This window comes from Etheostoma cragini, chromosome 17, assembly GCF_013103735.1.
Source record: "Etheostoma cragini isolate CJK2018 chromosome 17, CSU_Ecrag_1.0, whole genome shotgun sequence".
Taxonomy (NCBI): Eukaryota; Metazoa; Chordata; class Actinopteri; order Perciformes; family Percidae; genus Etheostoma; species Etheostoma cragini.
In genome coordinates this window covers 9,494,175-9,519,868 of record NC_048423.1, presented here as the reverse complement: position 1 = coordinate 9,519,868, position 25,694 = coordinate 9,494,175, and the positions used below count along the sequence as shown (strand labels likewise).

Sequence of the window (25,694 nt, the reverse complement as noted above, 5' to 3'; positions counted from 1 at the left end):
AAGGTACTTTATTTCCCATTAACTGCAAAATGTATGAGTGTGACCAATTTTCTAAAGTATACCAGATATTTTAACATTTATTAATACATTTTCCCTACGCTTTGAGGCAACCACTTTAGATACACTTCTTGATCGGTGCATTTGTGTGTTTTTTTCTTTTCCAAGCCCAAACATCCAAGTCTTCCTGCTAAACATTGTTTTAGTCACAAGCTATGTCGTAAGAAGAACCAAACACAGTATGGAAAAGATAATGTGGAAAGGTTACTCTCAAGTCTCAGATGCCACAAACATATTAAAACACTAACTGGGTGGCCGGGTTGGCTCAGTGGGTGGAGCAGGTGAACATGTACTTCGATGCAGAGGTCCAGGTTTGAATTCAACCTGTGAAAATTTCCCGCATGTCCCCCTTTCGCACCTGTCCGGAAAAGCCCCCCAAAAAATTAAAACACTGACTGGAAACCCCTGTTTAGCATGTATGAAAATTATTTTAGTGGCCTTTATTGGCAGTGTTTGTATTCATTATTATTCAGTCTGCAATTGACAGATCATACCGCCAGACTGGTACATACTTGTGAAATTGTTAGTTATTTTGTGCATTCTGCTGCAGCTCACTCGCAATGCTTAATGCTGTTTCCAGCTTTAACACCCCTCAATCCCCCTTGTGTTCCAACACCTAAAATAAAATGTTGGCCGTAGGGGTATGTCTGAAGAAACAGTCCTGCATCACAACACAACAATTGTGTTACCAAAATAAAAAAGGCAACATGGGATTCACTTTGAGAAAGTGTTTTTTAAACAGTCTAAAAAAAGATTCAAATCTTTGGTTGCTGATTGTCATGCTGTGAAAGTATGAACTGAGAGCAGTAGCTGTATAAAATAAGCCATGTCTTTGTCTTTCTTCTAGAAACGTATGATGATAGAGCAAAATAAAATGTACAGAGGATGCACACAGGAACATCCAACAGCAATGTAAAATATACAGATTTGTAGTTAATAGCAGATGGCAGCCAATGCTTTGACTCATGGGGGATGAGCTATTAAAAGACTGAGGTATGAAGTGAAGGGAGATGGGTGATTCTACAAATCATTCGGACTGAAGAGCACTTCAAAAAATGTGGAAAATGAGCAAAATGTTTTGTGCAAGCGCACCGACCAGGTAACAAGACTCTACAGTCATGCTATTGCCTCTTTTAGCCTGAGATAACTGTCAACGTAAGCAACATGCTAACATGCTTAAAATGACAATATTACAATATTACCATGCTAATGTTTAACAGGTATACTGTTTATCATGTTTTTCATCGTAGTTTAGCGTGTGACGTTAGCATTTTCTTATTAGCACAAAACAGCAAGTACAGCCGAGGCTCGTGGGAATTTCATATTTTGTGTGTAGTCATGAAAGTTTTGGGCAAATTAAATGAGATGAAAAGTTAACAATCCGAAGATTGTTTTTCTGTGACTGAGGTGGCCCAGTGGCTGGCACTGTAGCTCACAATGCTAGCCGCTGGGCCACCATGCTGCCATGTGAAATGTATTAGGATACTTTGTCATGGGACCATGAATGTCTTTCCAATATTTCAGGGTAATCCATCCAATTGTTGGATATTTCAGTCTGGGTCAAAGTTATGGACCGACTTACACTGTCATCCCTTGAGCCATGCTACTGGCATGGCTAAAGCCTTGCAGCATGTTCCTTGTAGCTGTGTGCTAATTCTACTGTTTCTGTCACTGTTTGAACCTGACTAGCTTTGTTGTTGTGTTAACTCTCCAGATTTGCTGAAAACCCTTCCACAAATGAGTAAAACATCATGTGCACATTTGATATTTTATAAACCTTCAAAGTGGACTTCCTGGTTGGTTTAATCGTCTCACCGATACCTATGGCAACACACCCACACAGCCATTCACTGAGATTTATCAGAGGATCTGAGAGTAGTCACTGACACCAATCACATTTCTGTCAGTGACATCACACCTTTTTCTTTATAATAGTCGCTCATCCTCTACTGGAACCCACATACACACGAACTAGACCAAGGAGAGGAGGTAAGGACACACGCCGTCTGTTATTTTGATGGATCTACATCTCAACTGAAAGTTTACACTTCACCAGTACAGGAAGAATGTAACATGAGAACTATTCCTGAAACATCCACCAACTGTACTTGAGTATTGATTAAGGACTAACCCCTTAAAGAAAACATGTAATCGGATATTTCTTCGGCTGCTTTAATTTACACATATCACACACCAGCATTCACTAAAGCTCGAACAAAACCATTATGGCTAGCAGGAAAGAACAGACTTTGATTTGTAAATATGTTCTCACGGATCAAAGGCAACCTCTTCAGATGGAAAGAGTAGCCTTTAAGTAGGGGCTATTGAGTTTCATGAGCAAGGACACAAGCAGTTAACTTCTAATTAGAAAGATGGCCCTGCAGAAGAGCCCTCTGATCAAAAGCCTAGTTCGAAGATTGCCAGCATCTCAATCATTTAAATTTGTGAGACATGCTTGACCATCAAAGGTGTTGTTGAATAGGCTTCTTCAACTCACGACACTCCAAGACAAAAGACGTTTGTGACAACAGAGGATGAACAGCAGATGCCAAGGTGGGAAAAGCACTTTGTTTTAGTGGGATGTAGAAAAAATAAGATTTTCTTGATTAAAAGAAGCTTGGGGTGTTCTTATTAAAGAGCATTACTCCAAATTAAAGAGCATCACTCTAAGTGCTAATGCTATCAATGCGTTAGCTGAACTTATAATGCCTGTTTACTGTCGCCTGTTTCGTATGGTGCTTTTACGTAATGTCGTTTTTTTTTTTTTTTAAATGTGCAACACCAATAGAGCCACAGTGAAATTTTGTCTTGTGTATAGTTGAAATGCAAATTAAACACATTTGAGTTGACTTGACTGCCTCACTGTCTATGTCAGTAACCACAAGGTGTGGCTTGGTAGTGGACTCGTAGGGAAGCAAAGCAAGTGCATTCTGGGAGTCGTTTTCTTTCATCCACATGAGCCAAAAATAAATTTTCTGCCTTTTCTCTGTCTAGAAGGCTTCAATAAAAACATTTCACATTGTGTGTGTGTATGTGTGTGTGTGTGTGTGTGTGTGTGTGTGTAAATAGGTAATCTTCAGCATGACACATCAATATTTTTGCAGTTTTCCTTTTAGGGAACAAATACAAAAAAATCACTGAATTACTGGATAATTTGACCCAAAAGTAGCCCATGTGCTCCTCAAACCATTATGAATGAATACTTTGTCTCATGCTCTCTTTCATCAAACAACATGTTTTCTACTTATCATTAGTATAAAAGGATCAAATTTAAATTTGGAATAACCTTCTCCTCCCACTGCCAAGAGATCAAGCTTTCCATGCCTCACATGTTTTGCATGCATATTAATACTTTGTCATCTTTCATATCCTATGGTCATTAGCTTTAAGATATGGGAAAAGCCAAACCATCTGTGCAATTCCAGCTGTTGCCTGAACATCCCATCTAGCATCTGGAGTGTTCCTTTTGAAAATAAAAAGAATGACTTATAGTGTGTTTTTACAACACATACGCTGCCATTTATTTTTAACAAGATACTGCTTTGATTCAGTCTGATATAATAATATATTATACAGTATGCTTTGAAGGTGTGAATTATGTAGCTATTTAGGGCTTGACAGCTAATTTATGGCGGCTTTCACATTTGGTGGCCACAAGATGGCGACATCTCCATTTTCTTTCATGTTGACAGTGTTGGATATGTGCTTGCACACCTTTAAATGTTCTTTCAGAGCATATGGTCTCTGTTTCTACCTGACCCCTCACAGACATAACACACTCCAGACTATTTTCTTTATCTCTCCCCTCCCTCTGTTAAAATAATACATTGTGCACTGAGGCTCACAGTCATGACAAGACAGGACAAACAGCAGGGTAAAAATAAAACCTCTGGGCCCTGGGCTTTGGTGCCAGAAGCCATAGAAAATATTTTTATTACACTGAAGTGTTCTTTCAGTGAAAGTAATTCAGGGGATCAAAAGTTAGCAGTAGCTGTGAATCATTAGATCCCTAAAGTATATACAACCTGGTAAAACTTGTCTCTTGAACATATTCACACCTAGAAATTCCTGGCACAGGCGTACATAAATGTTTTTACTATTCATGCTTGGCTTATGTCTGTGTGTTACATGTTTATCTCTATTGACATGTGATGTGATGTCTTAGTCACAGCTACTATGCTCACATACATAACACAAATTTTTCATAAAAGTCAGTGATAATACATGTAGAGGACAGCATTAAGATGTCCTTGATATCAGGATGCCCTGGGAACCAAGACAGGAAGTGAAAAGTAAAGACAAATGAATCTAAAGAGGTATAAAGATAGTATTGTCTCACTAAAAGGAGTCTTCAGCTGAGAGCATATACCACTGTCATACATTGGTAACATAAAAGTGCACACAAAAGAAGTACTTCTTACGTCCTCTGTGTTTTGTGGGACATAGCTGTGTGCAAAAGATAGCACTGATAGATTGTTGCTTGGAGTTGTGAGGAATCTACACTGTCAGTTGAACATAAGTTTTTTTTCTTTTGATCGGGGCACAAATAGAGCTTGACGAAGAGCAGCACGCCAGAGCAAATGTGTGCGCCTTTATTTGTAGAATCTGCAAAGGGAGTTGGAGGTAAAATAGCTTGCATATTTAGATACTCCTGCTGTCTAAATCATTTTGGCTAGGAATACAATATGTAACCAATCATTTAAAAATGTTTGCTGAGAAAACCTGATCTCAGCATATTATTTCAGTTGCAGAAAAAATCCTATCAGATAAAAAACATTTGGATTTCTATGACAGTCAAGACTTTTTCTTTATGATTAGTTCAAGTGTTTTTTGGTTCAGAGATGGAATATTTGTGCCTAATCTCAAAAGCGTGCCTGGAACAGCTGCCGTAAATCAGGCCTGAAGTTGAACAATGTGCAAAGCTAAACATTTAGCAAGTTATCATGCCTCTCAGAAGAAGTGAGTGATGAAAAAAATAAGGACAGATAGGAGCTGGAGGCTGATTGATAGCAAATTAGAAAGGATAGATGCATGCTAAGTATAAGACAGAGGGTAATAAAAGGTTGAGAGTGAAAATTAGAAGAGAAGTGGGTGAGAGTGAAGGAGAAACAGAGAACAGAAGATTTAAATTGGAAGAGGCAGTGTTATTAGAAATAATCTTACCCTTGCAGTGCTTTCTCTCCAAACCAGTCCCCTTTTCCGAGGCTGCGCAAGTAGACAGGCTCTCCGTTGGGCAAATCTTCCCTGGTCACATTAACCTAGTGAAAGGACAGAAACCAGGCCAGGCAGAGGAGAGTTAGAGAAGAGAAGAGTGGTGTGACAGGGAGGAAGATGGGATAAAAAGTGAAAAAGAACGGGTGATTCATCATAGTAAAAAGATGTGTGGCGAGTAAATGAAAGTACATTTCATTTACACATAATTCCAAAAGAAGGTGGCATATTTAATCTCCTAAAATGGCAAGTTAATCAAACTACATTATAAACAGTGGAGAAGACCCGGTGCCGGGGGGCCAGATAGCTCAGTTGGTAGAGCGGACGTCCATACATAGAGGTTTAGTCCTCGACGCAGTGGACAAGGGTTGACTCCAACCTGTGGCCCTTTGCTGCATGTCATTCTCCCTCTCTCTCCCCTTTCATATCTTCGGCTGTCCTGTCAAAAAAATAAAGGCTTAAAATGCCCCCAAAAAATATATATTAAAAAAATGGGGTATGGGTAATCTGTCAAAAGAGATGACAGGATCTTGGAGGTGACACTGGCCACTTATCAGCCAGAAACCATGTGATTGATGGCGCTGTGCTGGTAGACTTTACAAATCAAAGTATTGGCACTTGAGTAGATTTTAAAGGAAGTGAATGGAGATGGTCGTTTTTGCCTAATGAAGGATCTTGTTTTCATCCATTACTCAGTTCTGGGCAGTGGTTTCAGTTTATCCAACACCAGCACAATGTAATGCTCCCAACACCTGAGTGACAGCATAATTATTAAAGATCTATTATTATCACGTGAGAGCAGTAAAAAGGAAAGAGAAGAAGATGAGGGATTTAGAGAAGGTAAAAGGTGTAGGCCAATGGCAGATTATGTATGTGTTGTGAGATGCTAAAATTTGGTGGGATTTCTTCTAGACAAAGTGCATCCTCAGTGGTCTAGATGGAGACAAAGTGAGAGATGTGGGAATAGCCATGCGAAAAGCATTGATAAGGTCAGGAACGTGTGTGTGTGTGAGAGAGAGTGTGGGAGTGTGTGCGCGTGGGTGTGTGTGTTCATGCCTGAGTCCCTGTGTTTATTTGTTTGTAATGTAGTTGTGCCAACCTTGTGAAGTGGGTTGCAACTGTTCGGGGTGAATGGAGGGTAAAAAATCTATCTTTACAATGACATCCTTGACGTATGAACTGTTAAAAAATTTGCTTTACTCACTTTGTCTTGAGGGGATATTTTATGGATATATTTAGTAAGTTCAAATCTTACCATTTGTGGATTTAAAAGACTTAAATCTTTTTATCATTATGTTGTCCATAATGATGATGAGGAGGATGAGGGCTAGTGGAGGGGTGGAGGCGGAACATGAACAGTAAACGAAGCATCAGGACAAAGGATAAAGAAGAAATGGATGACGAGCAGGGAGCAAATTAGGAGGAAGAGTACCGGAACAAACGTGTTAAACACGTTCAACAAAACATGTTAACATTACAAGCACATGAAAGCCCACCAACACTTTTGATGTCAGGCGGGACAGTGCGTCATCTGCACTCAGTGTAAAAGCCGGTGTTGATGACAGAAAGGTGAAATAAAAGTGACTCCATTCACCTTCCTAGATGCTCCCAGAGCATCTGCAAGAGATGATGACAGAGGCGGCATCTACCTTATCTCAAGATGATTGATGACAGCCAACTTTCACCAAAAATACGTCCATTTTGCTTCAAAGATAGGTGTCTTTTTTCGCATGTGTGGCACGATGCTCTGTGTTGTTGATGTTTTGATGATTATTTAGGTGGTAAGCTAGAGGCACTGTTCTCACCTTTCCCTTACTGATGATGAAGAAAGTGTCTCCTCTAGCCCCCTGTCTGATGATGTACTCTCCATCTCCGTAATGTGTCTGTTAGAAGAGAAGACCACAGACGAGAAGTGTTACTCAAGCACACTATGGTTATTTTGTCTTCTTTCTCACATTGGGATTGAGACCTCGCTAATCAGAGACAACAACTGCAGAAAAATGAATGATAAATAAGGTGCAGTGAGAGCAATAACAAAGTTTCTCTGCCTTCCTCCCACTGCTTGCTTGGACATGTCTCGTGACCTTAAACATGAATGAACAGGTAAAATAGAGTGAATAAATGACAACTACTGCATCAGATTTGAAAGAAAATAACAGCTACTGTCCAAGAGTAAAATTAGTACAAACATTCATCAATTTTCTATACCAAGTAATCCTGTTCAGGGTTATGGATGCCAGGGCCTATCCCAGCATGCATTGGGCAAGCACAACCTCCGGACTGGTCATTATGCACAAGGCCAACACACATAATTGGAAAGAAACTTTCACACACATTCACTCTTGGCATCAATAAATACAATTTAGTACCAGATAAGGAATACATTTTCAAGGATAAGACATAAAGCACAAGGAGTCACTGTTTTTTTGTTTTCATAATGGAAGTTCTGGTGGAATCTTCACTTTCTCAGCAGAATACACAGTATACTACAACAAGCCTGGACTGAAGACATAGCTCAATATTTCCTGTTAGCTCATGAGCAGATTCCACACTACAGTTGACATTTGCAAGGTTTTTATTCTCACACCATTTCATCTAGGAAATGTACCTTACGTCTAAATTCACATTTCAAGTTCACGCTGAGCTGTGTGTGTGTGTGTGTGTGTGTGTGTGTGTGTGTGTGTCCGAGTGATTCATATCTCCTGTGCATCACATAAAAAACTTTTTAATAGTTGCAGTTCAGATTCTTTTATTTATTAGTGTTATTTCTCAAGCATGTTCTAAGGAGAGGAAAACTGAAAAAGAATAGTTGTTCCATCTAATCAAAAATCAATCACAGACTAAAAGACAAGACACAGGACAGCATTATGAATTTAGCCATTATGTGACCCAGCACAACAATACTATAGGACCTTGGATGGGCCATGTCTAATTTCATAGACCACTGATTGGTTAATTGGGGTGGGGTGATGGCAATCAACAATCTATGAAGCTGATAAATATAAATAGAAAAAAACTTCTCAACACTAATATCTCCCTCAGCCAACAGTACAAACGCATTAATCAGAGTACAAGTATAGGCTTGTTAAAAAGTGCATTCACTTAACATTTTATAATTTTGTGATTCGCCTCGGTGCAATGTAGCTGTTGCTACATAATCTTTTCCATCTAAAATGCCACTGGATAGGCTATATGTATAAATCAAATGTTATTGCTCAAGTAGAACTATGAAGATATGTGTTGCAAAGATAAAATTACATTACATTGCCTGGTTAGTCAATGATATGTTCACTAATGAAGTGAAACAACTTAAAAAATAGCACACTTCTTTTTTTTCTGTAGTTTCAAAGTTTGGGAAGTAGGCTAATTGCATACAAATGTGTCATTGTGCAAGTTCTTTAGAGTAACGATAGTCACCCTTGCAGGGATTTATACTGAACAGCTAATAGATATGTCATATTACAACAAAGCTTTCCTTTGCTTGTTTTTGTAGGCTACACAACTAGAAACTCCTACCCAAACCAGCGTAATGTCAGGGTAAGTCTTAAAATTCAAAAGATCTGCAAAGAGTTTTCATAATTAATGTCCGTTCTAATCCCTTAAAAGCAAAATAATCTGGAAACAGTTTATTTTAGATACAAATGATTGCACACATACACTTAGTGTCAAAAGGCCATATTTTAATGCAATTCAACATGTTGGAAATCTCAATGTTAGCGGCACACATCAAAAGTGTAACTGAGAATGAGTTTGCATAACTAAATTATGCTGGGAAAAAAACATCAAACGAAGTGGTGTGCAGATGGGTAGAAAATGTGAATTTGGAAAACATCTCAAAAAGAAAACATCCCGTAGTTTAAAGGGCATCCAATGATTTTTCATGTCTTAATCACTTACAACATTCTCTCCATTTTAACCCTAACACTATCTCTATTATGTCTTCTTTTGGGAGATAAATGCATGGAAATCTAGTAAAATGTTTGGAGGTATCTGCTTTGTTTTGCTGTGAAAGAGGCACTTACCTCCTCAAGGACATCGGCAAGCTTGCTCAGAATATCTTCCTGCAGGTCGTGGAATGTGGGAACGCTGCAAGAAAAGGGAAAAAAAGGCTTATGCACGGGCATATGCATGATTGTGATCCTGATGCTTTTAGCGATCTAAGTCTAGGTATGAGATTTACCGTCCAGTTTTCTTTGCACAAGTACAATGACTTGTGATTGGCCAAAGTTTACTTAATCCTGTAAACAGAGCCAAGAGGAGTTGCAGAAGTCTCTCCAGCCACTTTACAATATGCTAAAAGGTTATGGAATGTTTGCCCAATGATGCCAAAGACAAACTTCCTGCCTAACCAAGCTTTAAGTCTTTTGTTTTCGGATAAAAAAAAACTTTGAAAGAGTTGACTAGAGTAGAAGCAGACCTCTCATCTGAAGTGAGCAACATAAGTAGAGGCCACAGAAACACATAAAATCAATATTTTGCTATGCAAGTTGGCCTGTATATGCGCAATATAAATATTTCAGTTTGTACAGGACAGCGTGTCGAGTTAAACAGCAGGGAATCAGATCCTAAGGCTGAATACACCAACATGAAGCTCTGCTGTTTGTTCCGTTTGCTTCCCGGCAGCATCAATGAATGCTATTTGCCTGTTATCAAGCCTACTGAATAAAACTGGCCTAATGTTTATCAAGGGGGAGAGAAAATAACCCCTGTTAGTGAACAAAGGACTTATCGCCCATGAAGCATCTTGTCTTGGACCCCGACCCAGGCCATAGCCACTGTGTTGATCCTTATGTTGTTGCTTTTTCGGCAGAGGCACTAGTTAACCAGCTAGGCAGTAAACGAAGGACCCTACTTGAAACATATGGAGTTGCAATCCCCTAAGCTGCAGAGCTGTCAACATAAACAAATATACTCTATTGTAGTCAATTTATAATTCAACAACTTAATTGTGTTACAGGAAATTAATCAATTATACAAGGCCACCGGGGAATTGCATTTTCACTAATGTGGTGTTTTTGATCATTTGAAACATTCTAACATCATTACACTCATGGCACTATACGACAGTGAGTAAAGACAACAAATCATTTCTGTTGTGATCTCAGAAAAACCAACACTTCTTTGATGAAGGGGTTTGATTACTGCTTTCCCATGCTCATTTTCCATGTCTTTTCATTTATTGTTGGGCAGATGGCTTCTTTTTTCACGCCGGGCAGACTTTTATCTAAAGTAGAGTCAGAGGGAGAGGGCAGAGTCAAAGCCCACCTGCCTTTAAAAATATCAATTCACATTTACATTTTGTAAACTTACTAGAAAGGATAATAAAAAAGGTGTTCTCGAGCAAACTCACTTCCTGTATGTTATACCATGTGGGATTTCTCTGTTAGTTTTGTATCTGTTTTTTCGCCTCCACAACTTGTAACAGCAAATATATAATTTCACAGCAGTTTAACTGTGGGTGGAAGACTCAGGGGCCAGCCTGTGTTTGTTCTTATACACTAAACTCCCTACTGCTCTTTCATTAGATTTTGCTAGTTGAAATCCCCCCTGATACCCTTTCATCAACCCAACACACAGAGTGAGCCCAAACCAAGCGATACGTGTGTACATCTATTAAATATTGACTTATCTGTTGGACTGTTATATAAGAACCGCTGAGAGGCAAGAACTGCTACATGCTCAAATATTCAGTAAAGAGACAGACAATGTCTTTTTTTAGTTAAAGCCATCCCTAAAATAGCTTCAGTCTCAGGACATGAAAGTAAGAGCAATAGATTATTCTTTTATGGTGAAAGGGTTCTGTAGAAACAGCAGAGATTGAAGTGGCTTTATTGAAACTATCCAGGGAGACTGTTGTCGCCCACATTTGTCATTATGGTCAAACACTTAAAGCTTTTTTTATGTTTCCCAAACCGGCAATGTCATGCATTACTGTGAAAAGTTACAGTCCACTCTCAGAAGCAAAGGGAGAAATAGTATATTGGTTACCGTAAATAGTTATACTGCTGTAACCTAGTTCTGATTGAGTGTACCCCAGCCCTCAGGTCTAAGTGAAGCGGTGAAAGTGACAATTAACTATGTAGCCTGGTCCACATTGACTAATACTACCTAGATTTGTGACCACTACAAAAAAAAGGGACACTCCGAATCTCTAGATTAGCTGCAGCCGGGTCCCTTTACCCACATGGTTAAACCGCCTGTGACAACACAGTACAAGTTCTGCTTTTAAATGGTTTTTTAAAGTAACATTAGAGGCAATATCAGCTAAATGTACTTCAAGGTGGACATTTCAATTATTATATAATGCTGGATAGTTTAATGAATAATGATGTCTCATATATTAAATGTGATATTTTCTGAGTAGAATCTAAATCTGCAACGTTCTCTCTCAGGTAAATGTAGTAGTAACATGTTTTAGTATGAAGCCAAGTACACAATAGGTCAGTAGTATACAGTTAAGTTGCATATTAAGTGCGTCTGTAAATTATTTGGAAAGCTACAAGCAGCAATACAGGAGGCCAAGCAATTAGCCCGTTCCAAATAGGCATTTTTTTGTTGTTGTTTTTTTCTATTATTTTTTTGTCATTTTAGGTCTTTATTTATCTAGAACAGCTTAAGACATGAAAGGGGGGAGAGAGGGGGAAGTGCATTTAGCAATGGGCCGCAGGGCGGAGTCAAACCTGCGGCCGCTGCGTGTCTGGTTATCTCACCTGGCAAAGCAGGCACACATTTATAGAGGTTTAACCCTCATATAGGCATGTTTTGAATGGCCACTGCAAAAGTAGGAGTAATTTTTGGAGTAGTCAGGACTCGTTTTGGAAGATGTTGACACACAACGCAATACAGTGGTCTGCATATATGAGAGGAAGTTAAAAAATAATACAACAGGATCTTATGAGAAAATTAAGTGGTAAATGAAATTTAGGAGAGATGTGATATCATTTTCATAAGTGGCGTGATGAAGACCAAAGTGGATACGGAAAAAATGGAAAGTCAAACATAGATAGGGAGCGAGAGAAAAATATACTGAATGAGATGTAAATCTCATTCATCTTGATCACTACACACTGCCCTCTCTATTTCTTTTGATGAGTCTTTCTTTTATCCTATACTCCATGTAAGCCTTTTAAGTGATACAATGGTTGTGGTTGTTAGGGTGTATGGCTCTCTGATAGAGATAGGGATATTAAAGAAAGATGTTACAGTTACAAGGTATTTTTCCAGTGGGATGGATGCCACCAGGATTTCATCGTGAGTTATATCATTTATAGGCCACAGTGAGGAGTAAGGAATCTTCTGAGGAACAGCTCACATATAGTCTCCTGAATTCATTTAGTTAATTCATTCATTGCATTTTAGATCAAAGCCCCATCCTGGACGATATTTCTGTCATTGTAGGACAGCTAACAGGCTTCCTCACCTTTTCAGAAACTCCATATACTCTGTGTGCTTGATGAGACCCGTCCTCATCATGATCGTCTGAAAACATTGTCGGTCAATGGCCCACAGCTTCACATTTGTTAGAGCTAGAAAGAAAAAATACACATAGGCAATGTCATGAAAGACAGTTAATACCCTCAAGCAATCAGAATAATAAAAACAACACATTATATGCATTTTACATGCTCAGCAACATCTTTATACTTTGTGAAGTAGGATGCGCAGTATGGATACAGTGAATATCATATACACTTCAAAGCATTTAATATGGAACTTGATATGAAAGAAGAATCATAGTTGTATCATGGTATGTAGCATGTAGCATGTGTGAGTGCATTTAAAGAAAGGTAAACCCTACTGCAATCGCTTTTCAGCGAGTAGGGTGGAGAAATCTGTAGTCCTTTTTTATGTTTAGTTACTTTTTCTTGGCAATATTATCACAATTACTTGGATGAACATGTTTCTTTAGCTGCTCATCAGGCCCTCAAAACAATTAGGAGGCATTCTGAACAAGCAGTCTTCATTCTGCAGTTGAAGTTAATTGGTATTTTTGGAATACCTTGCATGGATGGCTAGCTTCAAGTCATGCTACAGCGTTTTAATTGGTTTAAGGTCAGGAGTCTGACTTGACTATGCCCAGTTTTTTTTAGTTTTTTTATTAGTTGAACCCCTTGAGTTACTGATTGCTGTTTGAGGCCAATTATCAACTGTGATAAAAGAAAAGATATACCCCTGATATTCTTCTGTCTAACATTTTGTCTTGTTTGTCCACAGAGGTATTGTTCCATGCAGCGTCTATGTTATGTAAGATAAACATTAAACCATACATACAGCCATTCATTTCCTCTGTAGGATCTTTCCATGGACAAATTCATGTTTTGCCAGTTTTCACCTCACATATATTATGCAACTGCGTCAGAATTTTATGAAATGTCATGAGGTAGCAATGACATGACTCTCTGAAGCTATCTGCTCCACTGAACTCAAACGAATAGTTGTCCGCGCTCTCTACACATGCAAGGAAATTACTTTGAGGATGAGCATTTTAACAGTGACAGGACATCAATCACTCACAAAGTCATGACAACGAAACAAGTACAGCCATACGAACACAGCTTTTTCTTCTCGTGCAGATATGTAGGGAGGAAAGCCTTGACGACTGCGTTCCCATGGAAACTGCTCTCACGTGGGTTCCGCAAAATATTACAGCTACAGTAGCTTGGCAAATAGCAATGTGGGGCACTTAGTTAACTATTGCACACCCCCCAATCCCATTGCCTCACTCCTCGCTGTTAGAAGTCTACTTTGCAGGGAAAAAAGCAAGCTTCTGTTAACCCTCACACTAACCATTTTAACCCACTGCTCAAAAGAATCCTCCAGGAGACACTGCAACAATTTTCCTATTGAAGCTAGATAACATTTAATAGAGTTAGGGAAAAGATGCCCAGAATGCATCACTGTTAAGCTACACTTCTTTGACACCTCCTTAAATTATGTAGGCTACAGTTCTCTTGCCGCAATCCTGACAGAATACCCAGTCCTTTAGGGAACAGAAACAATGCTAAACCTTTTGAATTTATTTTCAATTTTGCTGCTGGGTTGGTGATTGATGGAGGACTGGCTCTTTCAAAATTCCTTTTCTTGCCATGTTCTGTGATTTGAGCATCAACAGCTCTGTAGTCTCTTTCAATCAGAATGTCTCACCTTGACAGATCTCTTTTGGAACCATGGTTTTGATCTGAGCAATGGACCTCTAATCCACACCTGAATGTCATGATATTTCCTTTCTTTTTTAGATGAAATTGTTTTTTCAAAACATGTCAAAATCCCATATTTCATCTAGCTGAGCCACATAGTGATTTTCAGAGTTCAGTGCTTCACTTTGTTGACAGCAGTTTATGGTAATCATTTCAGAATGATGTTGGGGTTTCTCAAGGTATCATAATCTTTTGCAACAAATGCTCTCATTTCCACTTCACTACTTAAATTGTGTTATACAGTAAGGGGTGATAAAAATAAGATCTGACCCCAAAATAAATCTGGAGAGTCGCATTTAGTGCTGTGGCCCCAGGGACATGTAGTAATATTACGAGAAAATAAATTATATAAATCACACTGCTTGCTTATTTGTTTGAGTGTGTGTGTCTGTTGCCAGAGCTTTTCATCTCATCATCCCAATGTGACATTTTTCACACAGATTTAGATAAAGCAAACCTAAGCTATCCTTGTGAGTACAGCAGTTTATGAGAGTGCGGATATTTTTGTGGTAATTCTGGCTAGGGAAATATTTTTTTTAAATGTCTTTAGGTAAGGATAGCTGTGATAACCTGGCAAATACTAGCAATGTAAATATTGCTCCATTAACACACATACACACATAAAATGTGCTAATGCACGAACTCATATACTCCAGGTATTTATATATACACACATGAGTGACTGAACACACTCCCACGGACACCACAATTATTTCTTGGCAGACCAAGTGTTTGGCAGCACTTTAAAATAGGGCAAAACCTCAGGAGAAATGTCCTCATTACAAAGCCTGACATTGTTTTTAGTTCAAGACACTTTCTTGGTGCTGGAACCCCAAACACAGCACGACACACAAATGTATACAGACACAGATGTGTGGATACATAGACATGATGCAGACATATTGTACAAGTACACACAGCTATCAGATACAGATAAGATATAGATAAGATGCACTTGTGTGTATGTGCCACATACACACAAGTATACTGTTGATATAAACACACATGCTGCTGTGTGGACATACACATAAACATGCACTGATGAGAGTTCAAACACAATTTCCACACGTTATATAAACATATATGTATAAATTTCTCCTCTTATTATTTTTTCCTCCTTATTGCAAGCTTTCCATAGGAATGTTTTTGTTTTTGTTTTAAACAACCTACACCCTATCCCAGTCCTGTCTTACTTAATCGAAAAGGTTTTCTCTGCAGGAGGGATGTTGGCAAATTACTCCAAGGTAGACTGAGGGCCCAATAAACCTGGAATATGGAAATAGGTCTAGAGAGAAATTATTAGAGTAGCCTTCAAATTTGACCCCTAAGCAACAAGAGTGGGAGGTTAGACATCATTGCCTACTATACAGCGTGCAATAGTGTTTTCGCGTGTGGGAGTGTGAGGCACTGGGAAATCAGATATGTAGGGAGCCTGCAGCGCACCGCAGCAGGTAAACGTATTATTTGGAGGCTTGACTAAATTGCGGTGAGACTCAGGGATCTAGTTATCCTGAAGTGAGGGCGCAGATGAATGTCCTAACGCTCATGGGTCGCTGACCATTAGCTTCACAGTTTTCTGGATGCACACATAAACCCAGGCAGTGCTGTAGAGATGCAATGATGTTGTCTGTGAAAGGTTTTGAAAAATTGGGCAGTGTGTTGTTCGACTGGGATGACCATTGGAGCTTTAACAGTCATGCTATGGTAGACTGGAAATGCATGCAACATGAAACCCACATGTGCATACTGTATATACTGTACAGAGGGTAGACAAAAGATATAATGCAATTCAACAGAGGCCTAACAGAAAGTACTAATTTATTTTGAAGAAAATTGTTATTGAGCAATTGACACTTGTAGCACACATCCCATCATGCAGAAAGTATACAGTACACACTGTAGCCAGGATGTGTCAGCTCGGTGAACAAACGTGATAAAATTGCTGTTTTTGTAAAAAATGTCCTTCCATTGCCGGCGCGAATGTTGCCTCTTGACGTGCATAAACCTGCAATTCAGCAGTGTGTGGACGTACATAGAAAGTAGTGGTTGCAATTGGTGTTTTGATGCATGTAATATGCAGCAGACGTGTGTTGCAATTTGTTACATCTTAAATATAACATTATGCTAGCTCAAACAATGTTTTTTGTATATGCGTGTAAAGTTTGAAACTGACAACATATTTTATTATATATTTTGCTCCCTAAATTAAAATCACTATAACCTCAATACACACCCTGTTGATTATTGTTTAACACCTATCTTGCCCCTGAAAGCTCCTCTAAATTGAATGTTATCCCACCTCAGTAAAGGATGGCTATTCATAGACATGCTGCCCACATCTGAACACTGTCATTCTCGTTTGTTCATGCTTCTCCTTGTCTTCCCTTTTCTTGATCAGCGCAGTGAGGATGTTGCCACAAGATAGAGTACAAAACGCATCATTAATTCGGCTCAGCCATTTTTCATGTAACTGAATTTAAGGCAGGCAGTATGCAAATGCTCCATGTGTGTTCTTATAATCTAATTATTGCTCATCTAATTATATAAATATGAGCACAATACAATTTATTCTCTGTATTCTGGTCATGACAGTTTACATGCAGAGTGTGGGGGGGTTTTGGAAACATCAAAACTTGGTATGATACTGTGACTGTAATCTTGAGTTTTTTTGGGGGTGCCATGAGTTTTAAAATGACACAAAACTGTCAACATCTGGCCCATGATGACTCTACATATATAAAGTACACTGCAGAAAATCCACCTTCCTTTCCAAAAGCCCCACAGGGCTATTTGAAAGTCTTGAAATAAAGATTAGACCAGAGTCTAAAGCAGTACAGTATGCAAGGGAAAGGGGAAACTCTGACAAGTAATGTATTTGTTAGTAACCCATTACCACAGTGTAATGCATGTTAATAATGTTACTAACTAAATCACTATGCATTATTTTACAGAAAATAGGTTCTAAAATAAGCTCCTCTCCATGTTCATCTGTCTAATCTGTCAACAAAAGCCCTGCCACATTAAGGTCATGACAGATGAGGATATGCATTTTGACACAATTGTGATTCCTGTTCATCTTCCTCTCCCACTTTGACAATAACAATTCATTATCACACATTGTCAACCTTGGAAATATTAATCAACATGTCCATTAGGTCCATTAGGATGTGCACATTGTCAACCTTGGAAATATTAATCAACATGTCCATTAGGTCCATTAGGATGTGCTAAATGATCATTTAAGCCCTTGTGATTAACCTGGGTCTACACAGCTTTGTGAAAAGGAGTTGCATCTTCAAACTTATTAGTGGGAACTTCCTCTATAAGAATTGTTCCCCTGGGCTACTGTTTGAAATTGTTGGCTCATTGGTTTGCAAATCTGTGACATGTAACTCAACTTCTGTCTCCTAAATTCAGACCCCTCTGTCCATTCCTTGTAATGTCTGAGAAAATGAAAAAATCAACCATCCTCTTCTCACTGACTCTGAGACACGCACATACCCACACACACACACGCACGCACGCACGCGCGCTCACACACCCACACACACACACAGACACACACAATCACATACACACTTAAAATTACATTGCCACGTGAACTCAACTCCTTCGAGACCTCCCACATGTCTTGTTTTGGAAAGGGTTAAGAGAGTGATGCTGTGAGGGCTGCAGGGTGGCAGAGTGTAACCTCCTTTCCCCCGAAGTCATTAATAATATCATAGCCTAATCAGATTACATCTGGATGAGCTCTTTAGAGCGTGAGAAAGCAGGATGGGTCATTTACGCCAGACAGTGTCACAGAGCCTGAAGTAAAAATAAAGAAACGGCGGAATCCTCTTCATGATTATGGATCTAATTATTATTTTTAGCAATGCTTCAAGAAATAAACGAGAATGTGAGAAAAACAGAAAGGCTGAACGTTTCTAACAATCCTACACCAAAGAAACACAGCCTTTGATTGACATGATTTGTTTTCTTGTCTTTAGTCAGGGTGGCAGCGAGTGCTCTTATGACAGCTTTCTCACCTCGGTGAATCCCACCATAGAAAAGTAGCTGGCTTAATCAGCTGCCATCTCCAGCTGCTAGTTCTGCCAATGTTCACCCCATGTGGGAGACAGGCAGCTGAACATCATGCCACCCGCTATCCACCCACCCTGCTCACCCACGCTATGTTGTACAGAGCATAGTGGAAAAATGTCTTTTGTTGCTTGAGAGTAACATATTTTATTGTTGTTGTATTAGATATTTATATTTCCATGGCTTGATATAACAAGAGTTTAATATTAAAACAATCTATCATCCGACAATATCTACCAAAAGACACCAAGACGTGTGGGAGTCATAATATTGAAATGCATTAATCTAACACTGAGCACACAGGATACTATTGTTACATTTTGGTCGGAAACTTCCTGTCAGAGGCTGATTGAATAGGAGTATTCCTTAAAGCGTGCTTTTAGCCTTCTCTGCCTTAGAGAAGATAAAAACACCATTTAGCACTCATCTCTGGAACATTAACAAACCTCACTCCCAACCTTCATTCATCAATTATAGCCGAACTTGTTTGTAAGTTCATCATAAACATGCACACATTTAGAAGTGGAGTTTGGTTGTTTTAAATTTGTATCCCATTTCATCCATCTACAGTTAGCTCTTTGATTGCAGATTTTTTTAACAGGTGGCCGGAAATTTTATATACAAAATAATTCTTATATAAAAGTCATAATCAGTTGACCTCATACTCTCTGAGTGCATTTAAAGTCATTGAAGGAGTTGCATCTCTGGGATGTTCTGCCTTGGTGGAAAATAAGTTATAAGGGTTGACATTGTCAACACAAAAAGATCAATTGCATTTGCCATTACCTAACACGACATTAAAAACAGCGTTGCCTTGTTGTTCAGGTTTTAATTGTAAGTTTGAACAAAGGAGAAGGAAGAAAAGTGAACTTTCTCTTTGAGTAGGTGTTGATAAATGGTGGACAAGAAAAGACAGAAAAGAACAGGAACAGGAAAAAAAAAAAAATAAAGCAAATTGTAACATATTGTTTTTTTTCAAAAGGTCTTTAATCATTCCAATTAATTCTCAACAGGTTTCCTGTCTTTGGTTTAAAAAAAATTCAAAGGAATTCATCTCTTCTTTTCTACACAGATTTAATTTCATGATTGAAGTATTGCTACCAGCTGATAACATCAATGCTTAGCAAAACTGCTCCCATGAAGGGAGAACGAGGAAAACTAGCTGGTATCTACTGCATCTAACGCCAATAAAAAATTACCTTTCAGCATGAATTGCTTTTGCTCATCGGTTTGTGAGATGCATTTTAATTGTTTGTTGTCCTCATCATTATATACCACCAACCAGAAACTATTTGCCACAGAGGAAATCAATTTGAATAACCTGATAAATTTTGGTCTGCCAGGCTGCAGAAAATCACATGGAGGAAATGAAGGGTGTTTGCTATTCATCAGCAATTAGGTTATTTTTAGGCTCTAGTCCAGGTTGTATCAGATGACACATTTCTCTATATAGCTGATTTGGTGGAGTACTCAAACTGCACACTGAAATCTGTCAAATTACTAATTTGTAAGACAGTCAAATACCCTGGGAGACACACTGTCACATATTGACATGATTGGGTCATAAGTTATCTCAACATAATAAATTAATGAATGAGAATAGTGTCTCCATTAAAATCACAACAAAGTATGAGTTTTTTTGTTTTGTTATGATGGTGGCATTGGACGCAGTCTATAAATGTATACATTTCATTTACCCTCACTATTTGAAAGTTTAAGATACCTTTCTCCTTTAATTATCAATTAAGACACTCTATACAATCAATAGCTCAGAAAGCCTTTATATTTAACGCTCCTTCTGATTGAAATTAATCTACTGGTAAATATTTGATCCATACCTTATATGCCAAACCTTATATTTTGTCCTAATCTTTTGCACACTACTTCCAACCTACTGATTAATATAAAGTGTTTTCTATTCCACCACCAGCAGATATTTTCAGTTTAACAGTCTGTTGCTAGTAGCAACTGCCATTCCCATAGCAGTTTAATATTGGTACATCCACCATTTTCTCAGATCTGTGACCAAGCAAATATTGACAGGTATCTTCTATCCAATCTCTAACTGCCGTTGATGGACCACTATATGTACACTTCATTTAGCTACTTGGTAGTTATCTTAGTGACTTAGTAAATTACATTTATAAATGTGTTTTCAGAGACATGTTATGCCACCTGAACTATGTTTTTAGCAAAATAATGAGGAAACATTTTTATAAACGTTTTATGAACGCAAAATGTTTTGGCAAAAAAATTGTAGTGTTTAAGTGTCTATCTGTGCGCTAGTTTCCTTCTCACCGCAAAGGCATGGAGGACACCCACCACACCACTGGGCGGTCGGGGAATTGTTGCCTGTTGCAGGAGGCGAGGAAGGCGGGGTTGAAGGCTGTCTGCCTGGCTAAGGAATCTGCCACACAGAAGCCCCCAACTCACCACCACAAGATAAATCACGCACAAAATGGATGAGCTACAAATACACACAGAACTGCTGCGTTATGATTTTCACAAAAGCCTGGCTCAACACACTTATCAATAGCAGCTAACAGCTAGCAGCCAACAGCTAGCTCTAGCAGCTAACAGCTAGCCCTAGCAGCTAACCAGGCAAGCAAGCTACCCACCGGCAAGAACAAGACAGGGTAGGTGAATTTAATGTCTGACTTGAAAACGCATCTTGATGTTACACAAGGGCACTGTTCATGTTGTACATACATATAAATTCCATTGTGTGTATGTTAAGAGGCACAAAGGCATTCTAAAACTTGTCCCATTAACTGCCATTTAAGCTTGTACACGTAGCTGCAGCTACTCCATGTTGCTTGCACCGATTGAGGTCAGGGTTTTTTCAATCAAAAGTACTTGCATATTTATATCAATCAAGATTAACATAAACATTGGCTGGTATTCTCCTTTAAGTGTATTGCTGTGGTACCAAACATCAGGGCTTCTTCACTGTCTCAGACCAGAATAGGCATGACAAAATGTACTTATTGAACCTGGGATGATATATATCAAGCCCTGTATTTTGCTTTTCTAACCCTTCCCTTGCACTCTTTGCCAGCTATAAAGCATGTTCAGGTACTTGTATTTTTCCCCCATTCAGGTAATAAACAACAATCAGTCTTTCTTGACGAAAGGTTGGTTGCACATTCTCTCTCAGATTTGCTCTTATTGTAGAAAATGCTGCTGCTGAAATAAGGACATTTCCCCGCTGTGGGATGAATAAAGTAAAATCTAATCTAATCTGATCTAATCTAAACATTAATGAGTATAGCATTTCAGCTACGAGTAGTTACATTGTATTTGTTCTAGACCACTGGACCCCACCTATCTGATCTTTGCACTAAAAAAATCTAACTAAATTCCACATTTAAATCAGTAACATGCATCTTTTTCCACACTCATTGACTTTGATTCTCAAGGTGACATTTTCTACACTATGTGAGAAACAGCTTGCTTACTATAGATAAATCATCAAGTTCATAAGATCAATAAGTCAAAAAACAAAAACGCCTGCTAAAGAGCCATAACGTGAGATACAAGGTAATTGAGCATTTTATACACTTTGTGTTTCTTTATAAATAAACAATGGACAAATAGAGTCTTTAAACACTTCAGATGTAAAGTTATTCACTGTCAAAGTGGCGCCAAATTGAATGACAGTCAATGGAATGCTAACGGTGGGTAATGGCTTGTTAGCAACAAAATGGCTCCATAGGAGGTACGCCTGTCCTCCATGCAGCTGCTCGTAGCCAAGGAGCGCACAGAGGATTAAAAAGCATGATGAATCTTCAGAAAAGGTAATTAGCTTCACTTGAGGTGCCAGATGACACAATCTTCTGAGAAATACAGACTGAGTTGTGTGGAGCTGATGTCTTAATTAGCTTTGTAGCAACTCACTGGCGATGGCTTGAATGTAACAGACGTTCATTAAAATCGAAAAGTTACGCACTAAAGCTTTAAGTCTCTTGCATCCCGAACAAATACAAATTACATTTAAAGCATTTTCATATCAAGTAGACACCTATGTGCTTCTGTTGGCCACATTACAAATCTGATTGAAATCTTTTCCCAAAAATGCGCTTGCAAATCTGGGTCTGCCATACTCCAGTTCAGAGGGTGATGTTGATGCATCTGAAACTGCTACAATCACAAGAAGACAAATAGCCTCTGCACTTCAGCAGGTGAGTTACAACAATTAGCAGTTAGCAACAACAGCTGGCGAACTAATAACTGACCATTAACTAACATCAACAAATAGATCGACATACAGATGTATAGGTATTTAGGAATAACAAGTGTAATAAAAGTTATTTTTTCTTAGACTCTTTTTCTCAAGTGACAGGGAGAACGACACCTACAATATTTTCAGTGTAACTTTCCATTAACACCCTCAGACCCTGTAGAGGCTACTTCTACAGAGCATGTAGTGACGTTACATGTGGACAGACGGCTGCATTTATGCCATTTTAACATCTGGATTGATTTTGTCTCGGAAGGCGATTTGAGCAACCAAATTATTTTTTGATGCCTTTACATTTAGTAAGTTAAGTGTAAATGGGGTAGGCCTATAATATTCCAGACAAGTTGCACCTGATTCACAGTATTTTTAAGGGAACAGCTCCACAAAGTCTATGGAGCCATGTAATCCAGCAATGCTGGGGATATAACTTCACCAGCAAATATAATTTTGTAAAAAACAAGAAAATCATTTGTTCAACGCTATACCTGTTGGCCTGTTGTCTGACTGACTGACTGAAAAACTGATTGGATATTGCTGCTGTTAGAGGTTGCCTCTCTCTGGGTGTTTTAACCTTTCAAGCCGTCTAGAGCCCCAAAAGAGCATCTAGCTCTGGGCTCACACCTGCTCTCCAACTGAGAATCATGACAACAGCAGCAGCAGGGGGCCTCAATTCCAGACCCACACGCACGCACGCATGCACACACGCACTCACTCACGCATGCACGCTTGCACGCACGCACACACACACACACACACACACACATATAACACAGGCACTAAGACATTAAAACACATACAAACTCAAATACCTTCATGCAACTAAAATAAGCCGCACTGTCAAGTTATATGCACAAGATAAAAACAAAGGCAGGAACAACCTTGACTTCAAACAGCTAGGTAGGGGCTTCCCTGCCACCATCAACATTCTACCATCAGATTTTTTGCTGCACTCTGGCAACACTGTTACCATGGCAGCCATGAAAAGAGATTTTACCCCGCTCTGTCCCACTGGAATTCTATCTACCGACGCCATTCTTTCAGTCTTCTTCTGTCTTCTGTCTTTTGTTATTCCCTTATCCAATGAAAACCTTTATCCTATGGCTTTATAGTTCTCCTGTATCTCTGCACACATCAGCACAAGGTGTTGGAAAGAGAATGAATGAATGTTTTTTTATCATTACAATCTTTAATGATTAAAAAGATTTTCACTTTATTTTTCATCAGTAATTCCTATAGCCTTCTGTAGTGCAATTGAATATGTCATTTCTGTGTTATCGCTAATTCTCTGTTCATTGCTTTTGAAATTTCGATGTGTAATGCCTGTGTGTACATTTAAATGTTTATTATTTGATGCATTTGCATGCACGTCAGTCTCTTATTTCCCTTCTCACAGTTGCACTTCTAATTGTGGTGAGTAGCCTACAATTGAAAAAGACACAGCAGCACAGTATAGGGTGCCTCTGTGCTTCTCATTAAGAGTGCACTCGCACTCACTAGCTTTCCTCTCAACTCTTTACAGCCCAGCTTTGGCTAATGATAGTGTTCTATTCTGCACACAACCACACTAGGTTCACAACATAGAGTATAATTTCTTGTTTTTCTTAAAAGTTGCAGTGGTTTTAATCCTCTATGGCATACATTATATACTGCTAATACTCTAAACATACTTACATCTACTCTCTAAGGGCATCTCTCCATTTACGTAAAAGCGCACTGTGTTCCCTCTTCAGCAAATGTGTCTCTTCTCTCCTTTAGTACCTACTGTGTGAATTGGACCTGCAACTACTTTAGATATTACAGCTGCTAATGATTCATTGACACAACAATTACGGAGAAGCAGTCCCCTGTCCAGCCAGCATCATAATTGTACTTTTGGGGTGTATGGTTAACATGCTTTCATGTTAAAAAAAAAAAAAACTATTCTATTTCTCATACTTCCCATTGCTGCAGTGCCTCCATCTGAAACACTCTGTCTGAGCTCTTGGCCCACTTTTCCAAAAAGCTTAGTCTGCTATGACTGGTCAGCTGGCCCACTCTGTTGTAATTGGCTCTTAATAGGGACACATGTTATGTGTCTTCTGTAATCTAATCATAAGTGAACAGCTAATGGTGTTCTAAAATTCAGCTGAATTTATAGAAACTTGCCATATTTGAAGTGCAAAGTGAGGGTGCTCACTCTGGTTTTCAAAAAGCACAGAAGGAGAGTGCTTTTACATGCTGCACTAACTTGATTTAATTACACTGAAAACAAATTGTACAATATTATCATTCATATCTGCTGGCAAGGAAAATAGCTGTTGCTCGGTATTCTGCGTGAGATCCAACATGAGAACAGTCCCCAAGAATGAGAAAAGGCCCCGACTAGGTACTGGTGTTGTGGAACCATATTGCTGGGTCAAAGAAAGGCTGAAGGTGATCTCAGTCCCTCATCAAGTCATATGAAAAATGTTAAAGTGCAGAAAGTTTTTTAGGTAGTCTGCTCTTCTTAATAAGAGTTTAAGAGTAAGGCACACTGACAATCAACATGTTATATTATTTAAACACAACAGACCCCCGCAAAAACCACCATTGTCCACCAGTCATAATGTTTAACTTGTTGCCTAGTTCTCCACAGAGTCAAACCTGTGACTTATCCAACTCACCATGGGCAGGGTGATTCCTGGTCTGAGCAGAAGTACTACTACACACACACCCTCGCTCATTTACACACACTCGCATGCACATTTTCCTTTCTTTGATTGATTAGAAAGACAACTGTTTGCTTACTCCCCAGCGGAAGGAAGGGATTTTAAACAGCTGAGCCATAACTCCATCACGAGGGCCATTCTCAGAAGTCTCCAGAACAATGATGCTGCTGGGGCTTAATTTTCTTTCTGTGATGCCATGATATGATGTGTTATTTTTAGTGT

The 25,694-nt window shown here is 38.9% G+C and overlaps 1 protein-coding gene across 2 annotated transcripts in view; it reads right to left on the bottom strand.

Moving 5' to 3' along the window:
• LOC117960504 (cGMP-dependent protein kinase 1) overlaps positions 1-25,694 on the bottom strand; it is a 76,736-nt gene that overhangs the window by 14,217 nt on the left and 36,825 nt on the right. For both annotated transcript variants that reach the window (XM_034898446.1, XM_034898445.1), the window contains exons 4-7: positions 12,689-12,794; positions 9,291-9,354; positions 7,074-7,151; positions 5,221-5,315 (exon numbers count right to left, since the gene is read on the bottom strand). In XM_034898446.1, the coding sequence (XP_034754337.1) occupies positions 5,221-5,315; positions 7,074-7,151; positions 9,291-9,354; positions 12,689-12,794 (343 nt within the window). The remainder of the gene's footprint in view (positions 1-5,220; positions 5,316-7,073; positions 7,152-9,290; positions 9,355-12,688; positions 12,795-25,694) is intronic.